General features: G+C 41.3%; 1 protein-coding gene across 1 annotated transcript in view; it reads left to right on the forward strand.

The window, feature by feature from the left end:
* The window catches only part of DNAH11 (dynein axonemal heavy chain 11), a 329,965-nt gene that overhangs the window by 117,549 nt on the left and 191,773 nt on the right, over nt 1-20,643 (forward strand). The window contains 6 exon segments of the mRNA XM_021689842.2: nt 265-425; nt 7,753-7,909; nt 8,027-8,172; nt 11,463-11,579; nt 16,298-16,436; nt 20,434-20,526. Of these exon segments, the coding sequence (XP_021545517.1) occupies nt 265-425; nt 7,753-7,909; nt 8,027-8,172; nt 11,463-11,579; nt 16,298-16,436; nt 20,434-20,526 (813 nt within the window).

A 20,643-nucleotide genomic window follows, 5' to 3' on the forward strand; every position in this document is an offset into this window, starting at 1 on the left:
ATTCATAAAAGGGGCGAAAAAAGCCTTGCTTGAACAATTTGATGTTGTTTTACAGTAAAAGCCTTCTCAAAATGAAGACTTATGACATGTATTTCTGATTAAGTATTGAACCATTTACATGCAACTACAACATGCAATAGCATACAAGACATGGCCCTTTTGTGAGAGTATTAGCGATGCGAATCAGCAGGATTGATTAGATTAATAATTTGTTGCCTCAAAATGATCAGTGTCCTGTGTGTAATGATCATGTGATGTTTTCAGGTTGTCAGTCCCCAAGCCTTTGCCTGGCTGTCTCAACTTCGTCACCAGTGGGAGGACGTCCAGAAACACTGCTTTGTTAGTATTTGTGATGCCCAGTTCCAGTACTTCTATGAATATTTAGGAAACAGTCCTCGGCTAGTGATCACTCCTCTAACTGACAGGTAAGAGTGATAAGTTGGAATCAGATGGGAAAAAGTGAGCCGGAAGAGTCCCCTCGCCTGGGTAAAGGTGTGTGGGATGGAACTGAGAGAAGTAAGAGAAAATGATGAACAAACTGGAAAGGTATGAAAGCTGTGTGTAAGTGAACTAATGAAGCGACACAGTAAATGTTGACTTTAGGTAGAGATAAGTTAAAGAGAACCAAATTAGAGAAGCAGAAGTGTACTCGACGGTATATAAATCATGAAATCACGAGCAGATTAATGTGGAGGGCAGCACACTTGATCACTGAGTCCATTCTCTCTGATTATCTATGGCTAACGTCCTGATACCAGGGTTTGTAACCACCTCCCACCCCCGAATCCCTTTATCAAAAGTGTAAACATAGGAATTGCCTACATGCTGATTCATTTTTGAAGGGTTACCTACGGTGAAAGGAAGAAAAGAGTGGGAACATCTGTTAAATGATTTAACCAACACTTAGGAAGCACAGTGCTGAGTACTCCTCCAGAGTTAAACAGGCAGGGTTCCTGGTCTCATAGAGTGCACTTTTTAGTTGACAGTGGCATGTGAGTGTTTGGGAATGAAGAGGAATAATAAACAAGTTAACCAAGTTATTTTAGATGATAATATATGCTATGACTAAAATAAAACAGGGTGATACGTTACACAGTATCTTGAATGGAGAGTCCACTATAGATTGTGTGAATTGGGACCTAAATGATACCGAGGAAGCTTTGCAAACATCCTGGGGCAGAAAGTGACAGGCAGAGACAAGTGCAAAGTTGCTAAGATTGGAAGGAGATTCGCCAGTTCAAGAGATGGATACAGAGCCAGAGCATGGAACATGTCTACACTACCTAGATCAATCTACACATTCAGTGCAATCCCTATCAAAATACCATCCACTTTTTTCAAAGAAATGGAACAAATAATCCTAAAATTTGTATGGAACCAGAAAAGACCCCGAATAGCCAGAGGAATGTTGAAAAAGAAAAGCAAAGCTGGTGGCATCGCAATTCCGGACTTCCAGCTCTATTACAAAGCTGTCATCATCAAGACAGTATGGTACTGGCACAAAAACAGGCACATAGATCAGTGGAACAGAAGAGAGAGCCCAGAAATGGACCCTCAACTCTATGGTCAACTAGTCTTTGACAAAACAGGAAAGAATGTCCAATGGAAAAAAGACAGTCTCTTCAACAAATGGTGTTGGGAAAATTGGACAGCCACATGCAGAAGAATGAAACTGGACCATTACCTTACACCACACACAAAAATAGACTCAAAATGGAGGAAAGACCTAAATGTGAGACAGGAATCCATCAAAATCCTTGAGGAGAACACAGGCAGCAACCTCTTCGACCTCAGCCGCAGCAACTTCCTAGACACATCACCAAAGGCAAGGGAACCAAAGGCAAAAATGAACTATTGGGACTTCATCAAGATAAAAAGCTTTTGCAAAGCAAAGGAAACAGTCCACAAAACCAAAAGACAACCGACAGAATGGGAGAAGATATTTGCAAATGACATACCAGATAAAGGGCTAGTATCCAAAATCTATAAAGAACTTATCAAACTCAACACCCAAAGAACAAATAATCCAATCAAGAAATGGGCAGAAGACATGAACAGACATTTTTCCAAAGAAGACATCCAAATGGCCAACAGGCACATGAAAAAGTGCTCAACGTCACTCGGCATCAGGGAAATCCAAATCAAAACCATAATGAGATAGATACCACCTCACACCAGTCAGAATGGCTAAAATTAACAAGTCAGGAAACGACAGATGTTGGCGGGGATGCGGAGAAAGGGGAACCTTCCTACACTGTTGGTGGGAATGCAAGCTGGTGCAGCCACTCTGGAAAACAGTAGGGAGGTTCCTCAAAAAGTTGAAAATAGAGTTACCATACGACCCAGCAAATTGCACTACTGAATACCCCAAAGATACAAATATAGGGACCTGAAGGGGTCCGTGCACCCTGATGTTTATAGCATCAATGTCCACAATAGCCAAACTATGGAAGGAGCCAAGGTGTCCATCGACAGATAAATGGATAAAAAAGATGTGATATATATGTATATATACAATGGAATATTACGCGGCCATCAAAAGGAATGAAATCTTGCCATTTGCAATGATGTGGATGGAACTGGAGGGTATTATGCTGAGCGAAATAAGTCAGAGAAAGACATGTATCATATGATCTCACTGATATGAGGAATTCTTAATCTCAGGAAACAAACTGAGGGTTGCTGGAGTGCTGGGGGGTGTGGGAGGGATGGGGTGGCTGGGTGATGGACATGGGGGAGGGTATGTGCTATGGTCAGTGCTGTGAATTGTGTAAGACCGTTGAATCACAGACCTGTACCCCTGAAACAAATAATACATTATATGTTAATTAAAAAAAAAAGATATAGAGCCAGTGTGGCTCAAGAATGTCAAGGGACAGGGGGTTACCATTATTAGAAGTTCATTGCCACTTAACTTTAAGTCAGTATATACACACAGTCAGAATGCTGTAGAGATAAGGATCTGTCACATTAATAAGGAATTCCCTATCAGTATTTCAGCCTCTGCTGAATTACTTGGTGGTGGGGAAGCCCAATGACTCATTGGCATTCCTGAAAGGAAACAAACATCTCAAAATCACAGGAGTGTTCCCAATTATGTGGTATAACCATACCATACAATTTATCTGGGAATGAAAGTGTAGACAGTTTTAAATATGTCAGTAAAGCTGGCTTCTGTTGATGGTCCTGGGAAGTCCGTGAAATTCTGCCACAAGCTTTGTGATTGTTCTTGTTTGTATTAATCTGCTCATGAGCTCATCACTGATAAATTGTAATTTTTTTTTTTTTTTAAGAGAGAGCATGTGCGAGCATGCGAGTGCAGGGGGAGGGTCAGAGGGAGACAGAGAAAGAGAATCTCTAGCATATTCCCTGCTGAGCCCAGAGCCTAATGTGGGGCTCGATCCCATGACCCTGGGATCATGACCTGAGCCGAAACCAGGAGTCAGACGTTTAACCAACTGAGCCATCCAGGCGCCCCTGTAATTCTGTTTTTCCAATTCACTTCTCTTTAACTTGTCTCTAACTGAAACTCAGTGTTCACTATCTTAATTGGTTAATTTATGTACATCTTCCAGTATGAGACATTAAAACTTGTACCTTGACAAAATCACTTGAGAATTGTCAAAATTGCAGACGCTAAGAGTCTACCGCGTCCGCGCCATGATAAATAAAGCTGAGAAGAAGGGAGGCACGGGCTGTAGGAGGAAAAGAGACACTTGAAAGTGTGCCAGTATGTGAGGACTAATAGCTTGTTGGCTTTTTAATTTAAAAAAAAAAAATCACTGTGTGGTTTATTTGCAAGTTAAAAGGAAGCTGAATGTTCCTTTTGATGGAGTGAGTGGTGCTGCGAATGTTCACTTTGCATACATTTCTTTTCCATTTCACTTTTTGGGTTGTTTACTAGTTGTTTACCTTCACACAGTAATGCGTTTCGGACGTGCTGATTACATCTCACTTGATGTTGACCTTCCCTCTGTGGGGTAGGTGGGCTGCTTCCCTGTGCGGGCAGGTTGAGAGACGGAGGTCAGCAGCGTGTAACTGAGAGTGTTAGGAGCAGGAGCACGGGTGGACTGCTTAGGAGCACAGAAGGCTAAGCTGTTACCGGGAGACCCAAAATAGAGCAGCTGCAGTTCCACAGAGGCTGGTGTGACACTTGGGTCACAGTCCAGAGGAGAGCGGTTCCGCAGTGTAGCCTGGCACGTGGCCGACATGGCACATGTGACTTCCACCTTCATGTCAGCCAGGGAACAAGGGCAAAACATCTAGACGGGGGTGTTGTGGGATTTGTACACGGCATCTCAGCACAGAGTATGTTGGTTGGAGCTTGGTCACTGGGCAGCTCCTGACTGGAAGGTGGTACGAAAAGTCATCAGCAGATAGACAGCCACGTGTCCAGCCAAAACTTGGCACTATGAGAAAAGATGCTGAGGGGATAGTCTGCACTATAAAAAACGCTGTAATTCCTAATTCAGGGGTCTTTCCGGTCCAGGTGCATTGTAAGGAGCAATTAAACATGTGCCGGCCATGAAATACAGAAACACTTTACATTTTCCTAAGGAACTGCTTCTGTTTGCATAGTACTCTGAATTTCTTAAGGCATTTACCTTGGGCATTCTAAATATAGACCTACAATAAACCTCATATTATGGAGGAGAAATCTGAGGCATGCTGATGTCAAAAGACTTATTTAAGATTAACATCATCTCATGATTGGCAAAGTAGACCCTGGTCCCTGGTCTTCAGACCTCCATGTGAATGTCTTTTTATTAGATCCACTGTCTGTACTAAGATAAAATTAATTTATGGAAACCTCGTAGTAGATCCTTGCTGTTTGTTAGCTTTCTCTTCTTTTACAAGTATCAAATTCTTGGGGCGCCTGGTTAGCTCAGTCGTTAAGCGTCTGCCTTCAGCTCAGGTCATGCTCCCAGGGTCCTGGGATCGAGCCCCACATCGGGCTCCCTGCTCTGCGGGAAGCCTGCTTCTCCCTCTCCCACTCCCCCTGCTTGTGTTCCCTCTCACTGTCTCTCTGTCAAATAAATAAATAAATCGTAAAAAAAAAAAAAGTATCAAATTCTTTTTGTTTTTTAAATTTTATTTTATTATGTTATGTCACCATACATTACATCATTAGTTTTTGATGTAGTGTTCCATGATTCATTGTTTGCGTATAACACCCAGTGCTCCATTCAGTACGTGCCCTCTTAGCCCATCACCGGGCTAACACATCCCCCCAGCCCCTTCCCCTATAGAACCCTCAGTTTGTTTCTCAGAGTCCATCATCTCTCATGGTTCGTCTCCCCCTCCGATTCTCCCCCTTCGTTTTTCCCTTCCTACTATCTTTTTTTTTTTTTTTAACATATAATGTATTATTTGTTTCAGAGGTACAGGTCTGTGATTCAACAGTCTTACACAATTCACAGCACTGACCATAGCACATACTGTCCCCAGTGTCCATCACCCAGCCACCTCATCCCTCACATCCCCACCACTCCAGCAACCCTTAGTTTGTTTCCTGAGATTAAAAATTTCTAATATCAGTGAGATCATGTGATACATGTCTTTCTCTGATTGACTTATTTCGCTCAGCATAATACCCTCCAGTTCCATCCACATCATTGCAAATGGCAAGATTTCATTCCTTTTGATGGCCACATAATATTCCATTGTATATATATATACATATATATATATATATATATATATATATATATATATACACCACATCTTTTTTATCCATTTATCTGTCGATGGACATCTTGGCTCTTTCCATAGTTTGGCTGTTGTGGACATTGATGCTATAAACATCAGGGTGCATGTACCCCTTCGGATCCCTACAGTTGTATCTTTGGGGTAAATACCCAATAGTGCAATTTGCTGGGTCGTATGGTAACTCTATTTTCAACTTTTTGAGGAACCTCCCTACTGTTTTCCAGAGTGGCTGCACCAGCTTGCATTCCCACCAACAGTGTAGGAAGGTTCCCCTTTCTCCGCATCCCCGCCAACATCTGTCGTTTCCTGACTTGTTAATTTTAGCCATTCTGACTGGTGTGAGGTGGTATCTATCTCATTATGGTTTTGATTTGGATTTCCCTGATGCCGAGTGACGTTGAGCACTTTTTCATGTGCCTGTTGGCCATTTGGATGTCTTCTTTGGAAAATGTCTGTTCATGTCTTCTGCCCATTTCTTGATTGGATTATTTGTTCTTTGGGTGTTGAGTTTGATAAGTTCTTTATAGATTTTGGATACTAGCCCTTTATCTGGTATGTCATTTGCAAATATCTTCTCCCATTCTGTCGGTTGTCTTTTGGTTTTGTGGACTGTTTCCTTTGCTTTGCAAAAGCTTTTTATCTTGATGAAGTCCCAATAGTTCATTTTTGCCCTTGCTTCCCTTGCCTTTGGTGATGTTTCTAGGAAGAAGTTGCTGTGGCTTAGGTCGAAGAGGTTGCTGCCTGTGTTCTCCTCAAGGATTTTGATGGATTCCTGTCTCACATTTAGGTCTTTCCTCCATTTTGAGTCTGTTTTTGTGTGGTGTAAGGAAATGGTCCAGTTTCATTCTTCTGCACCATTAGTTTTTGACGTAGTGTTCCATGATTCATTGTTTGCGTATAACACCCAGTGCTCCATGCAGAACGTTCCTCTTTAATACCCATCACCAGGCTAACCCATCCCCCACGCCCCTCCCCTCTAAAACCTTCAGTTTGTTTCTCAGAGTCCATAGTCTCTCATGGTTCATCTCCCCCTCCGATTTCCCCCCTTCTTTTTTCCCTTCCTACTCTCTCTTTTTTTTTTTAATTAACATATAATGTATTATTTGTTTCAGGGGTACAGGTCTGTGATTCATCAGTCTTACACAATTCACAGTGCTCACCATAGCACATACCCTCCCCAATGTCCATCACCCAGCCACCCCATCCCTCCCACCCACCTCCACTCCAGCAACCCTCAGTTTGTTTCCTGAGATTAAGAGTCTCTTATGGTTTATCTCCCTCTCTGGTTTGGTTTTGTTTCATTTTTCCCTCCCTTCCCTTATGATCCTCTGCCTTGTTTCTTAGATTCCTCATATCCGTGAGATCATATGATATACAAGTATCAAATTCTGTCTTTGCATAATTCTCCTCAGTCTGAGAACCTCGAATCTTTCCTGCAAAAATAGGTATTTTCAAAATCTAAATGCATGTGGCAACACATTCAAAATGAATTCCTGACATATATTTTAATGTAGCAAATTGTCATTTGTGTCTTTGCTTTATACATTGAAATATGTATATATTTGCATACTCTGCATTTATGTGTATTTACATATCTCTTAATGTATTCATTAAATAGCAGTTTAATGAAGTCGATGTTTAATTCATTCATCATCCAAGATTTCTCTTCTGTTTTTCTTTTATAAACAATAGTTTGGAATGTCATCTGCCATATTAATAGTATCTCTGCCTAGACACATCAGAAATTCAGTAGCATTGGGAATCAAGTGTTACTTGTATTGATGTACGGTTCTTAGGAAATGAGACAAAGCAGTACATGCTTTATATTTTTAAATAGCCAACCTAAAATTAAATTTGGTATAAAATGTTATTCTGACTCTTGTTATTGCCGTGAACAAATCGTGGGTATATCAGTCAGTATTGTGTGTTAGTAACACATTCTAGAGCCTGACCTCTTAAACTAAAGAAAAAGTTAGATTGCCTCTAATGTTCTCTAAAAATCTCATATCAGACTGTAATATTTGTGCTGTCAATGGTTTAAAGGTGTTACATCACTTTAACTCAGTCACTTCATTTAACCATGAGTGGAGCTCCAGCTGGCCCAGCTGGTACAGGGAAAACCGAAACCACCAAAGATCTTGGACGTGCCCTTGGCATGATGGTTTACGTATTCAACTGCTCAGAGCAAATGGACTACAAAGTGAGTGAGTTAGAAAATGTTACATTCTAACAATGTTATCCCCGATTTGGAATGATTGAAACTAAGAGCTCAAAACCCTCTTCTGTGAAATTGTTAATGCCTTGCTCTCTGATTTAGTCCATAGGAAATATCTATAAGGGATTGGTGCAGACGGGGACTTGGGGCTGCTTTGATGAGTTCAATCGAATTTCTGTGGAAGTCCTGTCTGTGGTAGCCATACAGGTGAAACTGATACACAGCGCCATCAGAAACAGGAAAAAGAGGTGAGTAGCGCCTGGCTTCTTTCTGTTGTTACAGACAGAGAGGAACATGAAGTAAGGCAGTCAGCCTCATCCTGCCCTTCTCTTTGATGCCTTTCCCTGTCTCAGGAACTGGATAAAAGAAGAGATACTGGTTTATTTTGAAGAATGAGTTTGAATAACCTCTCATTTTTTATTAGTGTTTTTTATTTTTTTTAATTTTTTTTTTTTAAGATTTTATGTATGTATTTGACAGAGAGAGACACAGCGAGAGAGGGAACACAAGCAGGGGGAGTGGGAGAGGGAGAAGCAGACTTCCGGCGGAGCAGGGAGCCCAACGCGGGGCTCGATCCTAGGACCCCGGGATCATGACCTGAGCCGAAGGCAGTCGCTTAACTGACTGAGCCACCCAGGCGCCCTATTAGTGTTTTTTAATTGTTGAGTACAACAAGAGCATACTACATTAATACTGAAAAAAATAAACACCCTTGACAGTGCTGAATCCAGTTACCAGTTCTCAGTCATGATCTGACTTGACCTTCTGGTGACATTGGACACACCTGGTCCCTCCCTTCTGCAGGGCATACTTCTTCACATAGGTTCCAGGACACCACCGTCCTCCTGGTTTTCTCTCACCCTCAGGGATGCTTCTGGGCTGATTTCTTCTCCTTTACAAATTTGGCAAACAGTGGCTACCATAAGGATGACGATGATAACTAAATACAGAGCACTTGGACAAGTGTCTGACACGTAGCAAGCACTGTGTCAGGGTTTGCTGTTATTTTTTCTTGTTAGTATTTCCTGACCTTATTAATACTGGATGCCACAGGCCTCAATCTTTGGGTCTCATTCCCTTCGTGATTTCACCCCATCACGTGGCTTTGAGAACCATCTGTTTGCTGCTGGCTGCCAGATGCCCAGACTTTGTTTCCCTGCTACCTACACCTCTGAAGACTGTGCCTGTAGGAGCATCTCAAGACTCCACTTGATGTCGTGTGGGCCTCTTAGATTTAATAGATCCAAAATCAAAATCCTGGTCTCTCCAGCAACACCTGCTTGCTCATTGTTCCCTCACAGTGGGTTACACCCACGCACTCTGCTAGTTCCTCAGTTACTTCAGAAACTTCCCAGTATCTCTAGAGCCTAAGAACTTCTCAACATGATACCATACTCTAAAAGATAAAACATGACTGGCACTTGGGGTCTGATGGCTTAATTTGAGAAATAAGTATTATAGAGGCATCTGGGTGGCTCAGTCAGTTAAGCATCTGACTCTTGGTTCTGGCGCAGGTCATGATCTCAGGGTCATGAGGTTGAGGCCTCTGTCAGGCTCCGTGCTCAGTGGGGCTTCTGCTTGTCCCTTTCCCTCCCCCTCTCTTCCTCCCCACGATGGCTCTATCTCTGTAAAAAAAAAAAAAAAAAAAAAAAAAAATTTTAATCTTAAAAAATGTAAGTATTATAGTACTCAATTGTGTTTTTCCTTGTAACATTTTTGTATACAAGGCAATCACGTTTTTCTGGCCTACTCACTTACCCCCCTTCTTAGGGTATTTTGCTCAGCCAGCTGTCTTGTCCACAGGAACATTTCAGTCTCCCAGTGAGGGAAGGATTATCTAGCCCATTGAAACTATGACTCTATTATAGAGGTTTCCAGTTATTGTAGATAACATCTGGATTTTTCCACCTCCTAGAAAACCTCTCCGTTCTTCTGCATGGCTCTGGGATACCAGTTGCCTGTGACCACATGTCTGCTACTTACCTGCCCCTATTCTAAGGCCATGTTAGAGAAGCTAGATTCTTTCCTCTTTGACAGCCCCCCCCCCAGCCTATTTTTAGTTTTTAGTAAAAATCTTACCATTTCATGTAACCCAGATGTCATTTGAGACCATCCTTTCTGATGGAGATTTATATAACTGATCCATGCAAGGACTTCTGGGCACTCCCAACCATACTCGTTGATAGTTTCCTCTTTGGCCATGTCTGTGTATATGTGAATTGTACCTGTTCATCTCATGCTAGCCCATGGACAGATGGCTAGGCTTCTTCATGATTCCATGCATTTTATTACATGCTCTTTGTATCTGAGGACTTAATCCGTGGGACCATGCCTCAGGGAAGCCTACAAGCATCTTGCTGGCTCTGCCCCCTCCAAGTCCATACTCTTGATTGGGGCTATTCCTGCTGTGTCTCACGGGAGAGCAGTCGGGGACCCTGTTATAGCAGGCCTGTGTGCCTTCCCGGGCCGGCGAGGCTGGGAATGAAGGTTTCTCCATTCTTCCCTTGGCTACACAAAATCCATCTTCCATTAACTGTCTAGTGTCTAAGAAGCTCTTAGTCCTAAAAATTGTGACTGTCTCTTTTTGCTCTCTATGCTGTGACATCGGCCCAGCTCCTTGACCATTTCAGCCCTTCTCTTTCACAACAAGAGAAAATCTTATACTTTGTCCTTAACCCTCATTTGAAAATTTCCTTCTACTTGTCCTTCACTTTGGCTCCTCCGTCCCTTGCCCCTTCCATTACCCTGGCCATCAGCAGTCTAACTGGGCCCTTGCAGATCTTCCTACAAATCTTTCACTGCTTCCCTCGTGCCGTCATAGCTAACATCTTTTGAGTATTTGCCATATTCTAGGCATTGTCCTCTTAGCCATTTATATGCATAATCTCTTTTAATCCTCCTCTAATCCCATAACGTGGGTAATATTCTTATCCACCCCCCCTTTCCTTCTTATGAGATGAGGGAATTGGCACATGTCTAAAGTGATAGAGCTGGTCTCTGAACACTCACCATCTGGCCCCAGAGCTCGCAGTCATAACCACCACGCCATTCTGTCTCTCCATGGTAGTCGACAGATACTTGCTGAATAAAAGGGAGGAAGGGTGGGAGGGAGTGAAGGGGGGACGGTTAGCAAATAGGCGAAATGAAGACTGAACAAAGAAGCCACTCTCTCCTCTTAACATGAGTATTTTCTACCTTCGCAGTATCCCATTCAAGGAATCGCAGCCCACAGTGAAGGCAGAAATGACATCACCTTTCAATAACTGTTAAAGTAGTCAAGTCCTCATTTTTATATTCCAGCCTAAACAGAAAAGAGTACTTGCCATATTTGTAACTCTTGGCAGGGAAGGGAGTGCATTTTTTAATAAACATGCTTCAAAACCTCTCCAGAATATGCATGCATAGGAGTTTTAAAGAAAATCACCGGGAATCAACAGCTCCCTAATAATAATTTGCATTTTGCAGTGGTTTGCATTTGTCAATGTGTATTCACATTCAGGGACCCCATTTAATTCCGTCAACATTCTTCTTGCGGTAGATTTGTATTTCTGGGGGAAGCCATCACACTGAAGCCATCAGTTGGAATATTTATCACTATGAACCCAGGATATGCTGGTCGAACCGAATTACCGGAAAATCTCAAAGCTCTTTTCAGGCAAGTGTTAAGCTTTGTGGTTTAGCATCTGGAACACTCATGCCACCTAACGTTGCTGGTTTGCACTGTTAAATGATTTGTTTGTCCTTGAGAATTCCTATGGAAAACCCTGATTATTTCTTTGGGATTCCCTGATAGGGAGAACTTGCATCATGATAAATTAACTCTTTTGAAATACAAAGCCAGAACTTAAAAATCATTACTTAAAAGTTACATGGTACGTTTGAACACTTACTACCAGCTCTTTTGTAATAATATTTTTATTATTATTATATATAATATCAAAGTTTTTACCAGTTATGCAATATTTGGAAAATATAGAAAAGAATAAAGAAAAAGTGACAGTTTTACCACCAAGAAATGATGATGGTTGTATTTTTTTCTGGTCTCTTTTATAATTTAGATTTCATGGAGTTAAGATACGAGGTTAGGTATGATTTTTATTTCTTATTTAATATTTTGACATAAGCAGTTGATCGTATTATTGGAAATTCCTTGGAAATGCTCTTCTGTGTAGCTTCAAAATAGTCTCTCTCATGGCTTCTCCATAATTTTCTTAACCATTCCCTATTGTCTGACATGAAGGGTTTGTGTTTTTCTTTTCAGTTTTTCCTGATCATAAAAGAGCAGGCTATAAACATCTCTTCACATGAAGAGTTACCTATTTCAGATTATTGCCCAGAACAGATACCTACCTGTGGAACTACCCGGTGAAAGATTAAAATATCTCTTGATGACCTGTTTTCCAAAAATATTTCACCAATATATACACTTATTAACAGTCCGTCAGAGAAGCTGTGCTATATCTGAACCAGTTAGGTTTAACTCCTATTGTAAATCAGCGTTGTTCAGCTGTAATTTCCTGTAAGAAAATACATGTATCTAAGGGTACAAACTATGAAAACATCACCACAATCTAGGTACAGAATATTTCCGACACAACTGGAAGTTGTCTTGTGCCTCTTTGAAGTGAATCCCCCATATACCCCAGGATGTGCCTTCTGGGCGCTGAGATTGAATTTGCCTTTCCCAGAGTTCATGTCAAGTGAAACCATACAGTGCGTACTTGTTTGTGTTAGCCTCTTTCCTTGAACATTAAGGTGTGCGGATTCCTCCAAGTTGAGTGTCCCCGTAGTTCCTTTTTGTAGCTGGTTAGTATTCTGTTGTGGAGACATACTACATTAGGTATATCCATTCACCAGTGATGGACATTTGGGTTGTTTCCACTTGGGGGGCTCTTAGGAATAAAGCTGCTTTGAACATTCATCTATGATCTTTGTGTGAACATACCTTTTGTTTTGGGTAAATATTTATGAATGACAGTCTCATGGCAAATGTGTGTTTGACGTCGTCAGAATCGGCCCATCTGGTTTCTAAGGTGGTTGTGCTGTTACAGTTTCACCATCAGCGTGTAAGAAGTCCACGTGCTCTACATTCTTACCAAACTTAGCATATTTAGTCTTGTTAGTTTTAGCCCATCTCATAGATATGTAGTGGTACGTCATTGTGGGTTTAGTGTGCTGCATTTCCATGACGGCTAATGAGGTTGAACATTTTCTCGCAAAGCATGCTGGCCATTCCCACACTTTCCTTCTGTGAAGTGCTGTACTGTGTGTGCTTCTTTGTTAAGTTCATATATTGCAAATATTTTTCTCTTAACTTGTAGCTTGCTTTTTAATTTTCTTAATGGTATCCATCAACGTTGAAGTCTTTAAATTTGATGAAATGCTGTTTATCAATTTGTTTTTTAAAATAGGCTAGTGAAGAATGTTTGACTAGTCCCACATTGCAAAAGTTTTCGAGTATGTTTTCTTCCAGAAGTTTTGTTTTATAGTTTTCATGTGGTTTTCTCCTTCTTTGTGTTAATGTGCTGGATGATATCGATTGATTTTTCAAATGCTAAACAATTCTTCAATGTTGCATTCCTGGGATAAACTCCACTTGGTCAGGAGTTACCATTTTTGTATTTGTTGCTGGGTTCAATATGCTACTACTTTGTTAAGGATTTTTAAATCTATGCCAGGTGGAATATTGGTCTGTAGTGTCCTTTCTTGTAATATCTTTATCTGGTTTTGGCATTAGGGTGATGCTGACCTTGTATAATGAGTTGGCCATTTTCTTGTCTATTTTATTCCGAGTTTGTGTAGGATTGGTATTATTTACCCCTTAAATATATGATAGAATTAATCAATGAAGCCATCTGGGCCTAGATTTTTCTTTGTGGCAGTTTTTTCATTGCTAAACTCAATTTTTTTAATAGATACAGAGTCATTCAGATTTTTTCTTCTTCTTGAATTAGTTTTGATAATTTGCATCTTTTAAGAAATCTCTCCACATTATCTAGATTATTGAATGCATTGGCATTAATTTGTTCATGATATTCCCTTATTATCAGTAATGAGGTCCTGCAGTCCGTGTGTGTCCTGGGTCATTTGTATCTTCTCTCCTTTTCTTGCTTTGTTGAGCTAGAGGCTTATCCGTTACATTTTTAACCAGCTCTCTGGTGTTCACAGTCTGTATTGTTATTCACTGTCTGCCTTCAAAAGGATACACTACTTAACATATAATGTGAGAGCCTCTAGTTTTTAGTATGATTTCTCTTGATTCTCTTAAGCTTAAAATTTGCTTGTCCATCCATCTATTAAACCATGTTTCATTTGTATTTTCTTCTCATTTTTATACTTTTTAAATGTACTTTCTTTATTGAGAACTTGTTTTGGCAGATAACAGGAGTATTTAAACTGAATTCTTTTCCCAAACAGTCAACTACTCTAACGTGATTTACCAAATGTTTTCCTTTCCCCCGAGACCTGCTTTGTCTAGCATAGCAGCTCTATAATGTCTGTTTTTTTTCTTTTTTTTTTTTTTTAAAGATTTTATTTATTTATTTGAGAGAGCGAGAATGAGAGAGAGTACATGAGAGGGGGGAGGGTCAGAGGGAGAAGCAGGCTCCTCGCCGAGCAGGGAGCCCGATGTGGGACTCGATCCCGGGACTCCAGGATCATGACCTGAGCCGAAGGCAGTTGCTTAACCAACTGAGCCACCCAGGCGCCCTCTGTTTTTCTTGAAAAACAATTTTAGAGAATAATATCCTAGCAATGTCATGATTATAAAATACTTTCATTTGAAAATTTGAACCCCTATGCGGTATTTTTACATTTGCGTCCCAGTTCATCTCCTACCTGTTTTCACTTAGGTCTTAAAATTTGAAATTATTTGGTAACGTTTCCATAAATTTGGTTTAACTAAGGACAGCATCATTACTGTTGGGGTGCTAGTACTTGCATCAGCAAAGTTTGAAGGACAACTTGGATGATGCAGGTAGCATTCATGAGTGGAGGCAGCAGGATGCCTGAGCCTTAAGAGCACCATGATTCTACCCCTGACCTGCCATGGCGCCTGGGGCATGTGCTCAGAACCTTGGCCTGCATCTCTGCACCATACAGGTGAGAAGAGTAGCCACTTCCTGGAGTTGTGAGAATAAGGGAGAGAGTGCATGAGAAGCTTTTAACACCCTGTACAGGGTCAAGAAAATACTCAGTAAACACAAGTTCTCAATATTAATGTACAGACCAAGCAAGTCAATTGCCTACCTTTTCTGTCCCCTATTTCCTGTTGATCTTTACTGCTTCTATTGTATGATAGAATACAGAATGTGGGGAAAATGTGGGCTTAGTTTAAATGCAAGTACTTAACGGCACAGATCCAATGAAATTTAGGCATGTTCACCATGAAAATTAGGTATGCATGAAGTGGACTGTAATTATATTTACAAGAGCAGGTGGATAAATATTACCGGACTGTGTACTTTACGAAGTCTAAAATCACAGGCTTGCTTACTTGGTTCCTTCTTTGCAGTTCAGTTAAGTGAAATTTTTTCAGATGCTGCTTTAAATGGCAGTGGTCTTTGGGGAAGACTTTCTGGAGGTCCCCCCTCCAAAAAGGGGATTTGAACGTTATGTTTTGGGAACATCTTAAAAGTCTAACCAAGCTGGCTTGAGGCAGTGGTATTCCAGAACTGGCCTGTACCACCTTGAAAGAGCCGATGGTTAAATTTTCATGAAATTTTTGAGTTTGTTGCTAAGCACGGCCACCGCTAGAAACTGAATTATATGGACGTATGGTTATATTTAAAACAAAGGTGACGAGTACTGCAAACACATCACTGCCTAATTGAATTGCTCTATCTCGTTAATAGTGATGCTCTTAGGTCCTTTCTATTTTTTCTGCTTGGTGATGTGCTACTGGGCATCTCTTCCCAGGCCCGTGCTTAGTGATGTGTTGATAGATGGAAGTTAGCCAGGGTGGAGGTGTTTATTCCATGGAAACCAGCAGCTGCTCTGTTTTGGAGAGCTGGTCATTAAACATTGACCAGCCTAGCTCTGGCCATGGGTAAAGGTGGCCTCTAGCCCCCAAAATCACTCCTCTTTCTGCAGTGACAACTTGTAGGAGTTTACTGGATATACTACAGATTTCCCTTAAACTCCTACACCCATTCTTCTGCCTTTCTCACACATTCCATAGTTTTCTACGTATCTAGAAACAAACGGGACATTTTTTAGTTGAAGTGAAGGGTCTTGTTAACCGTGACGAACAGAGGTAATTGTGAGCTGCTTGGGAATGGTGAGAATGTGGATACAAATTAATCGATTGATTTCGGCAATGTGTACTTACTACCTGATAACATAATAAAGCTAAATTTCCTACTTACTTTTTAGGCCCTGCGCCATGGTGGCCCCTGACAGTGAGCTAATCTGTGAAATCATGTTAGTCACTGAAGGGTTTGCAGACGCTCGCTCATTAGCCCGCAAGTTCCTTACGTTGTACACGCTCTGCAGGGGGCTTCTCTCCAAGCAGGTGAGGGGCTTTTTGTTCCTTTGGCTTGGTGTTTATATCCCATTAAAACTGCTTTGGAAATATAGATGCTGGGTAATTTATCACTCACATGACGGTTAGACATCTTGGAGTAATTTTTTATTTTCTAGAAAATTTTGAAAATCTTTATTTTACAGTTTTAAATTTTTTTCTAAAATTAAACTTGAGACATTTTAGGTTGACCTTTTTTAAACGATTTTATTTATTTGAGAGAGTATGGGGGGGAGGGGCAGAGAGAAGCAGACTCCCTACTGAGCAGGGAGCCTGACCCCAACCCACCAGCCAGCTGAATCCCAGGACCCCAGGATCATGACCTGAGCTGCAGGCAGACACTTACCCGACAGCCACCCAAGCGCCCCTTAAGTCGACTGTTTTATTGGTACTTCATATAATTTTTATCAGTGGGCTCTGTGATTTTCTTTAACCTTCAGCAATGCTGTAATTATACATGGAATTTTATGATGTCTCCCTTTCTTGGTGAGAACATTATTTTCTAGTAAGAGATGGCAGGAGTGTTCGTAAGAATCAAAAGAAGCAAAAGCTGATTCTCAGAATCAAAAGAAGCAAAAGCTGGGGCGCCTGGGTGGCTCAGTCGTTAAGCATCTGCCTTCGGCTCAGGTCATGATCCCAGGGTCCTGGGATCGAGCCCCCCATCGGGCTCCCTGCTCAGCAGGAAGCCTGCTTCTCCCTCTCCCACTCCCCCTGCTTGTGTTCCTGCTCTCGCTATGTCTCTCTCTGTCAAAAAAATAAATAAAATCTTAAAAAAAAAAAAAAGAAGCAAAAGCTGATTCTCAGAAGAACCCCTCAAGAAATTTTAAATTAAAATTTCTCTCATTTTGCTGGTAATGTTTTATTTGAAGGTGGGGTTGGCTGTTTTTTGTTTTTACTTTTGCTCTGCAAGTCCCTAGTCTCTGAAGTGGGTCAAACATACTCTTTACGCTCCTCACTACCTTGGTTTTTTTTTTGTTTTTTTTTTTTTTTGGTATAGTTGAAAATGATGCTACATTCGTTTTAGGTCCACAGCAGACTGATTTGATATGTCTACCTTTGGCTGTGCTCACCGCAAGTGTAGCTGCCATCTGGCACCCTATAAGACTGTTCCAGTACCACTGACTCTCTTCCCTGTGCTGTGCCCTTTATTCCTGTCCAGTCCCAGGCTGCTTGCTGTTTCACCAAAGTTGCTGATATGTTACAAATGACATAGGTTATCAGCCTCCTGATTTTTAAATTCAGCTTTGTGGTCACCTCTGACTTTGGTCTTTTGATGACCGTTCATTAATTCCTGGTGACATTACTTTGCAGCTTTTCCAGCGTGGAAGTATTAAAATGCCACAGTTAGAACCACATAGTTACCTGTACTGACAGGTGTACTCATTTTAAATTACCTGTTGTTGAGGTGGAATTGGGATCTGAGAGAGAGATTCATGTTGTCATTTTAATAACTGTAAATCTACATGCTGGGGGAAATCATAGTGAATTTAATGGTATGGAAAAATGTTGATGACAGCGTTGCATGCAGAAAACAGCATACCAAACTAGATGTGATGCACAACTTGCATGTGTTTTCTTATTTTAGACTCTGTGCATTTTATATATTTACTTACGTGTGTGTGCCTGGAAAATATATTGTGATTTTTAATTAGTGTCTCTGGGTAATAAGACTATTTTTTATTTTTCTCCCTGTTTGAGTATCCTTTTTATTTTTGCAAGGAGTTCATTTTAATTTTATAATGGTCAGAAGTCAGAAGAAAAGAATGTCATTGAACCCAGGCAACACAGAGTTACAACCACATCCATTCCCAATGGTCGTATTTAAACATTTAGTGAGCATTTCCTCTATCCAAGTATTATGTTTGTTGCTGGAGATGATGAAGAAGGTAAACAAGAGCAAATGAAGCAAGTGCACTCAGATTTCTGAGTGCAGAGAACTTAGGAGACTCAGTTTACGTGAAATAAAAATGAGAAGAAAATGAAGGATGAGACAATGATCATGGTTTTAAGAGGGAGGTGTTGGGCGTAAAGTTAGAACAATCAAGGGAAGTGTTCTCCAACTAGACGAGTGTCATGGATGAGATGAGGGAAGGCAGGGAGACCAGGACAGAAGGGCTGAGTTAGGAACAGTCACTGATATGTTTCTAAGCTGTAGGAATAGATTTAAGAAGAACCAGTGGACATTTTTTAAAAAATAAATAAATTTACTTATTTGTTTATTTACTTTTGAATGCACATGTTGAGGGGGAAGGGGCCAGAGGGAGAGGGAGAGGGAGAATTTCAGGGAGACTCCCAGCTGAGCATGGAGCCCGATGTGGGCTCTCTCACGACCCTGAGATCATGACCTGAGCTGAAATCAAGAGTCGGATGCTTAAACCACTGAGCCACCCAGGTGCCCCACCAGTGGACATTTTTTTTAATTTAATTTCATTTTTATTTAAATTCAATCAGCCAACATACAGTACATCATTAGTTCCAAAGTAGAGTTCAGTAATTCATTAGTTGGGTATAACACCCAGTGCTCATCACATCCCGTGCCCTCCTTAATGCCCATCACCCAGTTACCCCATCCTCCCACCCTCCTCCCCTTCAGCAACCCTCAGTTTGTTTCCTATAGTTAAACCAGTGGACATTTCTGACTAACGGAGTGACATAATGAAAATGGTGAAGGTTATTGTAGTACTCGTTGCATTGACATGTTTAGGAGGGTCACCAACTTCTCTTAAACCTCTGTCCAGAATTTCTTCTACCTCCTCTCCTTTAATGTTCTTACTGCACTGACTAAGCCCCCTTCCCAATCTCTCTGGCTTTCACGCTCTGGTCCTTCACCCTTTCCACTTCTCCACAAGCCCTAGTCTACTTTTGCATCAGTGGCTCTCCATGACCCAGCATATAAACTACTACTTCTGTTGAGACTCCAGACACACCCGTGTGTGTCATATGCACGGCTGTGAAACAATTTTCACCCGACACTTCTTATCCTTCCTATTTGCAACGCATTCTGGAATGTTTCATTCTATTCTGTTCTATTTTATTACCAGCAGAAATGATGGTCAAGACCTACTAAATTGAATTTACTAATGCACTAATGGATTGAAGAACATATTTATACATGGATATATTGTTTCATTGCCCACAAAGTATTAACTCATTTTATTCCTACAAGAGCCCTGTAGAGTGGTTAGATTCTTTTATGTGCCTTTTTATAGATGACGATACTTGGAGAGGGTGGTGATTTTCCCACAGGCATAGTTGGGAGATAGTTGAGAGAAGGGTTCTCACTCTGTGGGTTGTAGATGAAAGGCAAAAGACAGTAGGCCTGTTGTATGTGATCAGTCCGTTAATTCATTGTCCCTTTACTGAGCACCTGCCCTGGGCAGTGCCCCGTGCTGAGACCTAGAAGACAAAAGGGAACAGATCTGGGCTCTGTCCTCCAGGAGCCCCGAGCCTGTGAAAGGCATCTTCCATTGGGATTCTGTAAAAGTCTCAAAGCAGAGTGGTACTATTTTATCACTGAATTTTAATACTAGAGCTTGGACTGTATTCAACACCAACATCAGTGCTGGCGTGCCCAAGTGATGAAGAGGTAGAGTCCTTAGGACGAATAGAGATCTGGGGCTAGGAGGGATGGACTCACAGGGCTGTGTTTGCAGGTGAAAACATGCAGGTCATTCAACTCCTGAGTTAGCAGGTTTCTGGGGGAGAAGAGCCAGGAAGACGACTGGAGCCTGGGGCACACGCTGCAGCTCAGTGCTTTGGGCAGAGATCTGCTGACAGAGGCGAAGAGCCAGGGGGAAGAGGCAGGAGGAGACTGAAGAGACATGGTTTTCACAGTTGGAAAGAGAAGAGGGAAAACACTACTTCACATCCTTAGAGCATGGATTTGTCTGAACTCTTTCCTTAGAGCTTTTGGCTTCTACCCCTGGAATGAGAAACTTACTGCCTCATAAAATGTTTGAGAAAATATAACCTATGTTTTGATTTTTAGGATCATTATGACTGGGGACTTCGCACTATTAAATCTGTCTTGGTTGTAGCTGGCTCCCTGAAACGAGGAGATAAAAATAGACCCGAAGATCAGGTACCGACCACAGTGCTAACTTGGGTTTGTGGCGTGAGTAGCTCGACAGCTTCACAGAAATGAGAGTATATACCCGGATGGTGGGCCATGCCTAGCGCAACTTTGAACAAATAGAAT

Source organism: Neomonachus schauinslandi, chromosome 12 (genome assembly GCF_002201575.2).
Source record: "Neomonachus schauinslandi chromosome 12, ASM220157v2, whole genome shotgun sequence".
Lineage (NCBI taxonomy): Eukaryota > Metazoa > Chordata > Mammalia > Carnivora > Phocidae > Neomonachus > Neomonachus schauinslandi.